This window comes from Geotrypetes seraphini, chromosome 1, assembly GCF_902459505.1.
Source record: "Geotrypetes seraphini chromosome 1, aGeoSer1.1, whole genome shotgun sequence".
Taxonomy (NCBI): domain Eukaryota; kingdom Metazoa; phylum Chordata; class Amphibia; order Gymnophiona; family Dermophiidae; genus Geotrypetes; species Geotrypetes seraphini.
In genome coordinates, this window is record NC_047084.1 from 285650919 (window position 1) to 285664829 (window position 13911).

Consider the following 13911-nt stretch of genomic DNA (forward strand, 5'->3'; position numbering starts at 1 on the left):
GAATATTTAGACTTGTAAGATGAACTGAGCAGCCTTTCTCACCTTTAATGTTTTTTAGATGGCAGAAGTGATTGTGATAACTGAAAGTCTCTTATCTTACAGATGCTGAACCCGCTTTACCTTCAGGGAACAACCCAGTACCCATGGAGACCATTTTCCACCTACAGGCACATTTCTTAAATAAGAACAGTTTAAAGTCAAGTCAAACTACTTTTTAAAGGGTATGGAACTTGATATACTGCTTTTTTGTGTGGTTACAATCAAAGCAGTTTATATATTTCAGACAGGTACTTTGTATCTAGGCAATGAAATGTTAAATGACTTGCCAAGAGTGCTCCAATCACTAGGCCATTTTTGTGAGTTCTGCGACAGCAATAATTTGTAGCACTATTGCATTATATCACCTATTTGGTGGCTGATTCAGCTTTTTTTGTCAAGGACAAGCAGCTAGACTAAATATAATTCTGATCATACCCACTAAATAATACATACATAGCAGAGAATGTTCAGACGCACTGATTTACTCTATTATCGAGGGCAAAATAAAGGCAAACTAAACAGCTAGGTTTTAGTCAATAGTCTAATAAAGAGATACACATGGTCAAGCACATGACTGTCATACAAAACAGGCATTCTATCACATTTACATTTGAAAAATATCTAATCTTCCATCATACAACATACAAATGGCCATGTCACCAAATTTTCATTTTACCTTTACATCTGGTCATAAACTGTGCTTTTTCTAAAGGACGGCTAAACCAGACACGGATCTGATCCATCCATGGAAAAATGGGCCCAGATTTAAACTTTCCATCATACCTAAAAGAAAATTAGGAAATAAAATGATTTTGTTTCATAAATAAGTATTTGCCAAAAGCATCAGAAAAACCAGAACAGCCGCCTTCTAAAATTTCATTTAAAAAGCCACCATGGAGCTTAGTTATCATTGTGAGCTACCACTATTACTACTGTGTTTCCCCGAAAATAAGACAGGGTCTTATATTAATCTGTGTTCCAAAAAACGCACTAGGGCTTATTTCAGGGAATGTCTTATTTTTTTTCATGTACAACAATCATCTCTCCCTTCCTCTCCTCCACCCCAATTCTTCCTCTTTCCTTTCTCTCCCCCCCATGTGCAGCATCTTTTCTCACCTCTCACCCATCCCCCCTTTTGCAGCAGCTCCTGAGGCCTCCCAAAACAGCGGCAGTGCTCTGAACAGGCTGCTTTGCAGCCTTCCCGCCGGGCCAAGCCTTCCCTCTGCAGTGTCTTTCTATCCCTCCCATGTGGTTGCCACAGGAATTCACAGCAGTCATTTTTTTTCAGTGAGACTGCAGGGGCAGCAGCATAAGAGGATCCCTCCTGCCCCGACACATTCCACTGGACCACCAGTGACTAGGGTAGACATGGGGGGAGGCCTTCATTGTTTCTTTGAGGGAAAGAGGGAGGTAAGGGGCACATGTTGATTCTGTGGCTGGCTGACACAACACCTCTCTTCGGGGGAGGGAGGGATCACTCCTGTCCCAGCTTGGCTCACCATTGGACCACCAGGATTTAAGGTGGACCCGCGGAGAAGCCAGTGCTGGGTTCATTAGGGAGTGGGTGGGTGTACAACTAGGCAGCACTTGAATATAAACTCTTGGTTCATATTTGAGTTAACATTTTCCCCTTAAAAAAAAAGGGGGGGGGAGAGGAGAAGGAAATTTTATCTTGGTTTATATTTGAGTATATAAAGTATATCAAACATCTTCATACAATACCATTTTTAGCAATATTTAAACAAAACTAGTGAAAGAGCATTATGCAATCTATGCCAAAGAAGTTATATTCTCTGTGCACATTTTCAACACAAACTATGGGCTTCTTTTACTAAGGTAAACTAGCGGTTTTTAGCGCGCACTACAATGCCGCATGCACTAAACACTAACGCCTCCATAGAGCTTGCATTAGTATTTTTCGTTTAGCACGTGGTTTGTGCACGCTAATATTAAGTGCGCAATACAAATGCTAGCGCACCTTAGTTCTATACTTCCACATACCCCAACAGACGGCACCAACAACATTACTCTTTGATCGGGCAAGACCTTCCCTGTAGATGAATCCTCCAAAATCCTAGGTTGCATCCTGGACTCCACACTTACCATGGAACCACAAATCTCCAGTCTCCGAAAGAAATCCCTCTATACCTTGAGACAACTAAGACTAATCAGACCATACTTTCACCAACACCACTTTGCCTTAGTTGTACAGCTGATGATACTTCCACAACTTGACTACTGCAACTCCATCTACATGGGAATCAACACCACTCTGATTCACAAAATGCAACTCATCCAAAACACCGCTATCAGATTAATCTTCAACCTGAGAAAATATGACTCAATTACAGCCTCCATCAGACAATTGCACTGGCTAACCATCCTGTCAAAACTTCATGTATCATTCACCGTATACTTTACAGAAACTCCGCGGCTCCTCTCATCCAGTTCTTTTTCAAGGCATGGTCTACTTCCCGCAGAACCCTCAACAGAATACTTCCACAAAAAATCTGCAATACAAACGTGTTTTCCACTCCATGCTCACCTTTCTAGGCATAAAAACTTGGAATGACCTTACTGAAATGACCAGGACGGAACCTAACCACACCAAATTCTGGAAAAAACTGAAAACTCATCTATTTGACACCTAATCACTTGTATCCTCTTCTCCTGTATCTTCCTATCCTCTTCTAACCCCTTCCTCTGTAATGTCGCCAAGAGCTTGTATAGGTATGTGCAACGCACAAATGGAAGCTAAAATAAATAAATAAAAGGAGCCCTATATTTCATGTATTATAAACATTCCCCAGGAATAACACTTACCACCCAGGATACATTAAATAGCGTGTTCTTAGCATTTGAGGATTTGAAAAGCTGCTTTCGGACAGAATGAGCTCAATATCTCCATTCCTGTAAGAGAGAAAGATGCATATTATTTTATTAAGCATTTGTTTATTCATTAATAAATGATGCTCCAAGCTTATGGATATAGAAAAAAAATTGATATTTTTTTTTTTTTTTTTTATCTTTATTCCTTTTTATTTCTTTCAACAAGTGTACAATATTATTACAATTAATTCACATAACTCACTTGACATTCTTAAACAATATTATTATACATGTTTTAATACCCCCCATCCACCTCCCATCCCTTCCCATATCAACAAAATATTTCGTCCAAACTTATACATACTTATACATCTCTCTTTCATAATACAATTAATCTTACATTAAATCTGTCCCTCCCCCCACCCTTTCTTCCTCAAACTCTTTATTCATTTTATTATACAAAGTAATGCACAACAATATATATCTCATCATAGTACATATATCCCCTTATATTTCATAACAACATATTTCCAATAAATTTACCCTCTTTCCTTTTCTATTCATACCTATATACCATGTTTCTTATATCCATTAATCAGTTGAAATATACCGCTAGCTAACTAAATTATCTTATCCCCCCCACCCCACCCCATTTTTATAAATTATCCTCTAAGGAAAAAGAATAAATCTTAATCATTATAATAATCAATTAATGGCCTCCACACCTCTTGAAACCTTTTAAAATACCCCCTTTGTACTGCAAGAAATCTTTCCATCTTGTACATATGACAAACTGAGTTCCACCAGAAACTACAATTCAGTCTAGAACAGTCTTTCCAATTAGTTGTTATTTGCTGAATTCCCACACCAGTAAGAATCATCAATAATTTATTGTTTGCTGCAGATATTTGGCATTTGGCCCTCATACACATTCCAAAAACCACTGTGTCATAGGATAATGCCACATGACTCTCCATCAATATGTTGACTTGATCCCAGATTGATATCCAAAATGCCTGAATACATGGACAATAAAATAAAAGATGGTCTAAAGTTCCAACTTCAATTTTACAATGCCAGCATCTATTAGACTTAGAGCAATCTAATTTTTGTAATCTAGTAGGGGTCCAGAATGCTCTATGCAACAAAAAGAACCATGTTTGCCTAATAGATGCTGACATCGCACCTTTAATTCTCCAAGACCAAATACGTGGCCATTGAGATGCATTAATCTGATGCTTAATCTCAATGCTCCAAATATCTCTTAATCCATTTTTAGGCTTCTTATTCAAATAATTAGATATAATTTTATACCACTTTGCGGCCTGATGACCCAGAAAATCTGCCTGGAAACATAAGAATTCTAAGCTGTAATGATCATTTAAAGATTTCCATTCAGGGAACCCCACCTGAATAGCCTGCTTCAATTGCAACCTTTTAAAACTTTGTTTTTTATTCAGACCATATTTATTGATATTTTAATTTTGTATATACTGTGGTGTGCAAATGTCTGGAACCACTTCTGAATTCTGCATTCATTTGACTTTCTGACCTCTTATTTTAATTTCTTTGATGACCCAATAGATTTGTTTGTGCACCATCTTATAAGGGATACATTTGGCTATTATAACACTGGTCAACACTCATTTTAGTGCCTCAAATGTTAGACCTGTTTCTGGGTATATTTGACATACTGATTCCAAAAATGACACCAGTTATCTCCTATCAGCTCTAGCTTTTGAGATACAGAACATGTACCTTATACAACTTTTTACTCTTTCACCTTGCTCTTCGCTTAAGTCACCAAGGGTCTCTGGAAACCGATCTAAGTGACTGTGCAGATAATGGACTTTAACACTCATGTTACACAGCCAAGCCTGTTGAAATGAAAGAATATATCCTCTACTAATTGTGCGTAGTTGGCTGCCTTCTTGTTGCCAAAAAAGGTTTTCCACAACAAGAACAAATGAAGACCAGGCACATGATTCGATTTCATTCATTGATGCTATGAAATGTGGGTCATTTATAAGTTGTCTGATCTGTGTATCATCGAAAATTCCTGCCTTCAGTTTTTCCATGGCAAGTCCAAGTAACATATGTGCTATGGGGCTCAAATCAAAAGCTTAAAATGTCCAAAAACCAGCCTAAGTTGGCACTTGGATGTCCTAATAGCATGGACGTCCAAGTGCCGATAATCAAAATCAACTTTTTCGACATGCAGCAGCACTTCTAAGCTGCTGTGCGTCCAGAGAGCAAAGGGGTGTGTTGGGAGGTGTGCTATGGACGGGAATTGGGCAGGCTTCAATCTGGACTTATCCCAGCTATAATCAAAACTTTCTTAGAGGGAAACTGACAAGAAGACCACTTGAGGAATTTAAAGCATGTACCTCCCTTACTCCCCCAGTGGCCACGATCCCCTCCCACATTCCATACAGTGGAAAAAAATCCCCGTAGGTTTCCCATCAATTGATCGCGGCAGAAGGAATCTCAGTTTCGGAGAATTACTGGCGGCTCTGCTGATGGGGATTCTCCATGTCATGTTGAGCCAATCAGAGCCTTCAGCACCTCCCAATGCGAAGCCAGCCTCTCACCTTAGCCCTGTCCCGGAAGTGTTCTTTCTGCAGTGTCTTGCCTGAGTGGGAAGAGGAAGTGCTGCAGAAAGAACACTTCCAGGGCAGGGTGACGGCTTTGTGTCAGCTGCCCAAAGATTTTAAATTTCAGCAGAGGTGAGGTGGTAGGTGGGGGAGTCAGGAACTAAGGAGGGCTGCAGAGGACATGCGGCATGGGCTATGGGGTTTGGGAAAGCAAGAAGGACAGAGGCTGCATGGGCTGGGGGTTAGGAAGGGAGGGAAAGAGATGCTGCCGGTCGGTGAGGGAAGAGAAAATTCTTGGATATAGGAGTGTGGAGTGGGAGGGAAAAAGAGATGGTATACATGGGGAAGAGGGAGAATTGTTGGACATGATAGTGGAGAAGAGGAGGGAGGAAGAAATGTTAAACTGGGAGGGAGGAGAGATGACTCTAAGAAGGAAGAGAAGTTAGATTCTGAAGAAGGGTGATGGAAGGAGGGAAGAGTGAGATGTCAGACTACTGGAATAGGAAGGAAATAGAGAGATGCCAGACCATGGAATGGAAGGGAAGGAGAGGAGAGAGATGCCAGACCGCAGGGAAGAAAGGAGAGATTTTATACCTTGGGAAGAGGGAAGGAAGGAGAGAGAGAGAGATGCCAGACCATGGGAGAGGAGAGAGATCCCAGGCTATGGGAAGGAGAGAAGAATGATGCAAGACCATATGAGGGGTAAGGGAGAAGATAGAGTTGTATGACCATGGGAGGGGGAGAGAGGGATGAGATGGCACACAGGGATGGAGGGGAAGAGGAGACAGAGGGAGGAGATGGTGCACAACAATGGTGCAGCAGAGAAGAGATAAGAAAAAATACTCTTGAAAAGAGGAGACAGAGGGGACATGATCGAAACATTCAAGATAATGAAGGGAATAGACTTAGTAGATAAAGACAGGTTGTTCACCCTCTCCAAGGTAGAAATAACGAGAAGGCACTCTCTAAAGTTAAAAGGGGATAGATTCCGTACAAACATAAGGAAGTTCTTCTTCACCCAGAGAGTGGTTGAAAACTGGAACGCTCTTCTGGAGTACTCCAGGGATTCAAGACAAAGTTAGACAAGTTCCTGCTGAACCAGAACGTATGTAGGTAAGGCTAGACTCAGGGCACTGGTCTTTGACCTACGGGCCGCCGCGTGAGCAGACTGCTGGGCACGATAGACCACTGGTCTGACCCAGCAGCGGCAATTCTTATGTTCTTAACAAAATACTTTATATATTGCCCTATGAATGGAACATCAGAGATCCATCAAATCAAATTAAAATAGAAAAGACAAGCAACAATGCTCTGTCATTCATAAAATTCCTATGAGCATCAGCGCATTTACCTCATCAGCCCATGATAGAAATTCCTACCGTGGCTTTGCAAAAGGACCTCTTTTTACTGCAGTACTATACAAGCACATCTCACATTAATAGACATCTATCTCTCCAAAGGCTCGATTATAAAAATGGGCTTTCAGATCTTTCTTAAATTTGATAAGATATTTCACAACAAAGAAAGGCTAAAATAGAATTCCACAGAGAAGAGGGCAAAAAATAAATATAAGAAATTGAGTGGAACATATAACTGAGATGAGCAAAGGATGATGAAGGAACTGATACAAAACACTGCTTTGCTGTGAACAGAAAATTCTCAAAGGTTTGTAAGGAATAAGCGTATCAAATATATTCAATATCGCTGAATACAGAAACTTGTGAGCAGTAACCAAGGTTTTGAACTTTATTCTTTAGGAGATGGGAACCCACTGTTTCTGGACAAGCAGAGGAGCAACACAATCAAAATTCCAAGCACTGAACAGCAACTTAACAGCAGTAATCTGAGTAAATTGCATTTTTTTTTTTTTTTTCAAAAAGACACTTTGAAGCCATTAAAGAGTTACAAAAATCAATACTGCTTAAAACCACAGCATGAATAAATGTATGAAAAGCAGCTGCATCAAAATAAGATCTGACTGCAAAAACATGTCTAAAAGCAAAAAAAGAAGAAAAAAAAAGACTTAAGAGGCTGAAACAATTTTGTTTATCAAACTGAAGTTGAGAATCAGACAGAGGAACAGTAATGTAGATGTTGAAAGACCTCCTGATCCAAAACACTTGAGATTTCTCAGGATAGGCTTTAGGCAATTGGTTGCAAAACATTAAGGTGCAGCTTCCAGACAAATGTTAAGAAAGGTGAAGTCAACAGTATGCAAGTTCACATATGCCACAAGTAGAAAATCAGACGACCAGGCTCCTATTGCTGCATCTCCTTTTGCAATTCCTCTGCAAAATGAGGTAAATACAAAATAAGACCATAAGAATAGCCTTACTGGGTCAGACCAAAGGTCCATCAAGCCCAGTAGCCCGTTCTCACGGTGGCCAATCCAGGTCTTTAGTACCTGGCCAAAACTCAAAGAGTAGCAACATTCCATGCTACCGATCCAGGGCAAGTCTTTCTCAATAACAGACTATGGACTTTTCCTCCAGCAAATTGTCCAAACCTTTCTTAAAACCAGCTACGCTATCCGCTCTTACCACAACCTCTGGCAACATGTTCCAGAGCTTAACTATTCTCTTAGTGAAAAAAATTTCCTCTTATTGGTTTTAAAAGTATTTCCCTGTAATTTCATCGAGTGTCCCCTAGTCTTTGTAATTTTTGACGGAGTGAAAAATTGATCCACTTGTACCCATTCTACTCCACTCAGGATTCTGTAAACTTCAATCATATCTGCCCTTAGCCATCTCTTTTCCAAATTGATGATCCCTAACCTTTTTAGTCTTTCCTCATACAATCCCCTTTATCATCTTGAATAGATATTTTGTCATATATCTCCTCAAGGAAAAGAATAAGGTTAAAAAAAGTTAAAAAAACCCACAATTTGATATATCCAGGAAAAGTACCCGCTTGGTATTTAACATGTTTACCTGTTAATAGATGCTTTCAGTGGACAGGATAAATCAGCCACATAAGTAGGTGATGTCTTCCATAGATGGCAGGATGGAGTAGCTCTCAGAACTAAAAAAATACTACAATGGTTTCTAAGACGTGCATCACTGATGTTTCTCAGTCTAAGCTTAGCATCAACTCTGTTTCAACTCAACAACTTTGCCTTCTCTTGTCAACAAGCAGGATGAATCAATCACACAAGCAGTCTTTCCCATGTTGAGGGCTTTACAGCAAATCCACACTTGAAAAAGAGTTTCTATAGATTTTAGGTACTACACGTGGACAGTGTCATTACCTGAAAGTCTGAGCAACTCAATTATTCAATGGTTCTGCAAAAGTTGATTCCAATAAGCAATAAAAAAAAAAAAATCACTTTAATGCTACTTGTTCTACTGCAACTCTTTTTCTCCTTAGATGGATGATCTGAAGAGTAGTGAGGGTCAGGTATCCTAATTGCATATATCTGCACATATTGTGGATGTGAATGTTCTATCAAATGAGCTACAGACACTAACACAGCTTTGATTTGATGTCCCATCATCTTGTTCTGGTCAGTTAGAATCTAGCCTGAAGATAAAGTGAAAACAGTATCCTTTTAATAATGGGAATTCCAATTGATTTGAGTAATGGGGTATAATAAACTGTGCAGATTTCCAGAAGAAATATATGAGTCTTTACCTGCCTCAGTATACTGAGTCCATGGTCAGGCCTTTGGCTGGGAGTATCAAGACACCAAAGACTCCCAATGTGCAAGAAAAGCTTCCTCCACTGATTCACTGGATATTGATTTCAATGTAGCCGACAAAGACCCAGATATCCTTTGAGTGCTGAGGTATCTCCTGTAGACAGTATATGGATCTCAAAGATTGGTTAGACCACTTCTGGTCTTAACATTAATGATGCTGAAGCAGCGGCATCACATTAATTGAAACAGCACTCCATTCTCTCTTTGAACTTCATGAGCTGCTCCTTTAAGACTGCCATCAGCAAATGTGCGGCACAAAAGTAGAAACAACCACATGCGTGAGCCACTTGGAGTATACTGGGAATGAGTCTTGCATCTGAAGAGGCTGTTGTACCCTCTCCAGTGTCATAGTGGATTTTTTTTTTTTTTTAATTTCTTTATTCATTTTATAATTCATAACAAGTGTACAGTAAATATCAAACAATTAGAATACAATATCACTTGAAAATCTACCATATCATACAACAAAAAGATATAACCCCCACCCCCTCCCACTTCCTTATACAACAAAAAATATACCACATGAATATAATATCTTATCATTCATATATATTATTAATAGAAATCCAACCTCCCCATCCACATGTACGAATTAAAATTGGGAAAAGTGTAAATTATTCATTCTAATTTAGAAATGGCCCCCACACATCCTTAAATTTATTATAGTAACCTTTTTGAACTGCCAACGCTCTTTCCATTTTAAACACATGACATACTGAATTCCACCAGAAACAATAATTCAACCTTGTACAATCTTTCCAGTCAATATCATCAAAAGCTTATTATTATTAGCAGATATCATCCTGTCAATATCATCAAAAGCTTATTATTATTAGCAGATAATTGAGGCAAACACCCCTGTTCGTTTACAAAAATTGGATTGCTCTAGGTCTAATAGATGTTAGCATTGTAACCTTGATGCTGGAACTTTAGATCACTTGTTGTTTTATTGTCCATTCATTAAAAATTTTTGGATCTCTATTTGTGATCAAATAAATCATTTAATGGAAAATTATGTAGCATTATCATACGACACAATTTTATTTGGCATGCTGATGAAAGCTAAGCCTCAAATATCTGTCATAGTGGATTAATAGTCCTCATGTCAAGGGCACTTGGACGACACTATTGACTTTGGAGTCTCAGTGCTCTCAGCGTCATGCTTCAAAGAGAAGGGATGTAGAGGCATCTCAGCCTCCATCTGAAGGCTTGCATCACACTCCTTTGGCATTAATGAAGCACAAATTTTGCTGGACAATGACTGGTCGTAATAACCTCTATTGATGCTTGATATTGATGCATCCCCACTGTCCAAAGCAGCTCCAGAATCCAAGGAAACTGATGCTGATGGACCAGTCTTAGTTGCTTTAAAAATATTTCAGCACTGCTTTTCATGCTCATGAAGCCCTCTCTAACAACTATGAACACAGAATACAAGAAGGATCATAATCAGGTTCTAGGCATTGCAGACACCAATTAAGGGTATCCATAACAGATAAGTCCCGTTTCACCAGGAACAACTTTTGAAATAAGGTGGTGGTGGTGGGGTCTTCTGTAAGACATATTATATGAGACAATTATCCCAGTGAAATCAAATGGCTCAATGCTAAAGAGAGATCTGTATGGATGCTCAAAGTCTAACTAGGCTGATGACAAAAAAAAAATAAAGGAAAATGAACAAAATGCTCTAGCTGGAGAAACTATCAGGAAAAGTACCACATGGCAATGGCAAAATTTACATAAATGTAACTGAATTTTAATGATAAAAGCACAGAGGCAACTGCAATTAAAACATTATCCAATTGACTCCTTGGAAAACCAAAGACTAATATGCAGTAGTGGCAGGTGAAAACAGACATGGCTGAGCCCTCTCAAAAGCTCTATATGATTTTTAGAAAAAATTCCCAAGCAGGATCTGTCAAATGATGTCACCCAGCAGCAAGGATTCATCTATCCTGCTTATCCTTGGAGAAATCTTTTTCATGCGTATTCATTAAGAACATTCGGAAATTCCACTCATTTAATGTTCTATCAGTGAAACCACTGGACTATCTTTAGTCATGCAGCCTGCCAGGTACTATTTTGAGGCCCTCAGTATGTTTATCATAATCATAAAAGTAAAATAAAACAGTTTCTTGATCATATAAATCACAATATTATTATTAAGACTTAGCCAAAAGGAAAGATTTATAAACTATAAAGAGTTTTACCTCACGCAAAATTGTCATTTCTTTAATAAGACATTAACAATTTTTTTCTGAGTCCCTCTAAGTACCTACAAATCCAAAATGTGGCCCTGCAAAAGGTTTGAGTTTGAGACCACTGTATTAGATAATCATCTTAGTTTAACTCAACATTAAAAACCATAATACAGTAGAAACAATTTACAGATAAAATCACTGTTCTTATATAACTGACATATATACAGATAACCTGACTTGAATGTGTAATGCCACACAAAAAAAGAGTGCTAGACCTAAGCATGACAGAATTCAGCACCAGGAAAAAACATTAAAAAGCTGAACATTTTATTCTGTAAAACTGAAACATAAAAGTATTACCTTGTCACAGTTCCTTTCTCTGCTAAAATGAATGCAGCAGAGGGGTTTACATATCGAATAAGACTCTGAAGTTGTACCAGGAATGGGTGTCTTTGTTCAGTAGCAAGATTAGTAAATATCACATTGCTCACTACCCCTAAAAGAAAAAAATCAACTACATTAGCTACCACAAGAACTGAAAAGTACATAAGTAATGCTCATTGATTATATATTACCAAGGTGAGTCTACACTTCTCCCTCGTCATTCGCGGGGGATACGGACAGAACCGGACCGTGAATGCCTAAAAACCGTGATTATCCGGCTCTCGAGAGACTACGGGAACTCCCAGCAGCCATTTCCTCATGGCCATCTGCACGGGGCAGGAGCATAGGAAGATCGCTCATGCCCCGAAAGCCCTGTAGACCCACCAGGTAAGGCCGGGAAGGCGGCAGGGAGGAAAAAAAGATGGATTTTTTTTTACATTAAGACTGTTTTTTTAATTTTCCCCCTCCCCAGAAAAAAATTGCGATTATATGAAACCGCGAGTGCAGGAACCGCGAATGGGGAGGGGGAAGTGTATAAACAGTTGTAATTTGGTTTGTTGCTACTACATAAGGAGCAAACCTAAAAACCTATTCAAAAAGGTCTGTGCCAACCAGAATTTTTTTTCAGTTCTGAGTGTTATATAGAAAGGGCCAGATATTCAAAAGGACATCTTTGTAGTAGCAGCCACTATACAAATAAGTTCCTTATTTGTGGACTGTTAAAAGACACTAAACAAGCCACAGATATTATTGAGAGGAATAAATATAGACAGTGTACTGCTGAGAATAAAACAGACTCCAATTCCCAATGGATTAAATCAAGAATAGAATTTAAGTGTACAAGTATATCTGTAAGAAGTGTAGGTAGATTTATGGGTATAACAAATTCATGAACAATTAACGTGCATAGCTAGTTGCTAGAGCAATCCATAAACCCCTCCACGGATTTGATAATCTTTGCCTACTTACACAAATACAGAGACCAGAGCTTTATGAAAAACTTTTATTATAGATATAAAAAAAAATAATTCATAAGCCAGCAGCAAATAATAACTAATTATTGTTCACAAAATATCTGAATACATATATGAAACTCAGTACATAATTATCACACAATATTTGCTAAGTAAATGAGTAAATATAACTAATTCTTACACATTAGGTAATTCCTTATAAAATAAGTCCTGATTATAGCAACAATCTATTACAGTTTATCACCTAGAGTAATTAACATCTCCTCTCCTGAAACCAATCAGAGATCTCTTTAGCTCCGCTGATAAGAAAAATATGATTCCTTGCTCACCATCCTCCAGGTCAAGCCTTCTTCGATCAGGGAGATGGAATTAGTCCTTTTTCCTCGGCATAGCACGTTGTAGAATTTTTTCCGGTCAGTAAGAGCCTGTTATTTACTGAAGTGAGCTGTAAAAGTCTGTTAGCAACAGTTCCTTAGGTGAAGTGAAAACCAGATCTGTATAAAGAGTCCTGTTTTCTTCACTCTCTGGAAGAGAGCTAGTCATAAGAGGTAACTTATCAGGTCTTAATTATTAGAAGGTATGCGCAGGGAAGATATGCATGGGTCCGAGCTCCCTCACATCCAAGCATAAACTAGTAATTAATTAGACACCTTCTCCTTAGTTTTCGTCACATGACCTCCCAGGACCAATCCAGAAACAGAACTTGGATCAATAGCCTTTCTGTGTATGTCTCGTACAGGCCTTGAGAGAGAGGCGCCTTAGTAGATAAGAAAAGCATAGAAGCTAATGCCTCCCCCCAGATTCACATAGCTGAGCATGTAAGCATAATCAGATGTCCTAGACTGGAGAAACACATAGTTCTGGTGAACATACCCAGAATGCATCTGGCAGGCAGCAAAGATGATTGCTTCTTTTTCTCGTCTTGCAGACAATGGTTCATGCTGGAAAGATTGTTCAGGCTTTATGACGTCAGGGAGAGGCCTAACCTTCAGGTGTGAGGAAGGAACCACCCCTACAAAAGGTCCCACTGAGTATACTTTGATATATTCTGGTCAGCAATAGAATCTTTCATTCTGCTTTTTTGTATCCTTTAGTGTACTTTTAAACTATAATTTTTTTTCTTTTATTCTGTATTTTTTGTCTTTTTAAAATTATTTTGTTTGTTTTAATGGTTTATTACTGTTTTAAGAATG

At 38.7% G+C, this 13911-nt stretch overlaps 1 protein-coding gene across 2 annotated transcripts in view; it reads right to left on the reverse strand.

The window, feature by feature from the left end:
* Positions 1-13911, reverse strand: part of C1H20orf194 (chromosome 1 C20orf194 homolog) — a 308395-nt gene that overhangs the window by 23640 nt on the left and 270844 nt on the right. For both annotated transcript variants that reach the window (XM_033953173.1, XM_033953162.1), the window contains exons 30-32: positions 11721-11856; positions 2863-2949; positions 716-822 (exon numbers count right to left, since the gene is read on the reverse strand). In XM_033953173.1, coding sequence (XP_033809064.1) covers positions 716-822; positions 2863-2949; positions 11721-11856 — 330 coding nt within the window. The remainder of the gene's footprint in view (positions 1-715; positions 823-2862; positions 2950-11720; positions 11857-13911) is intronic.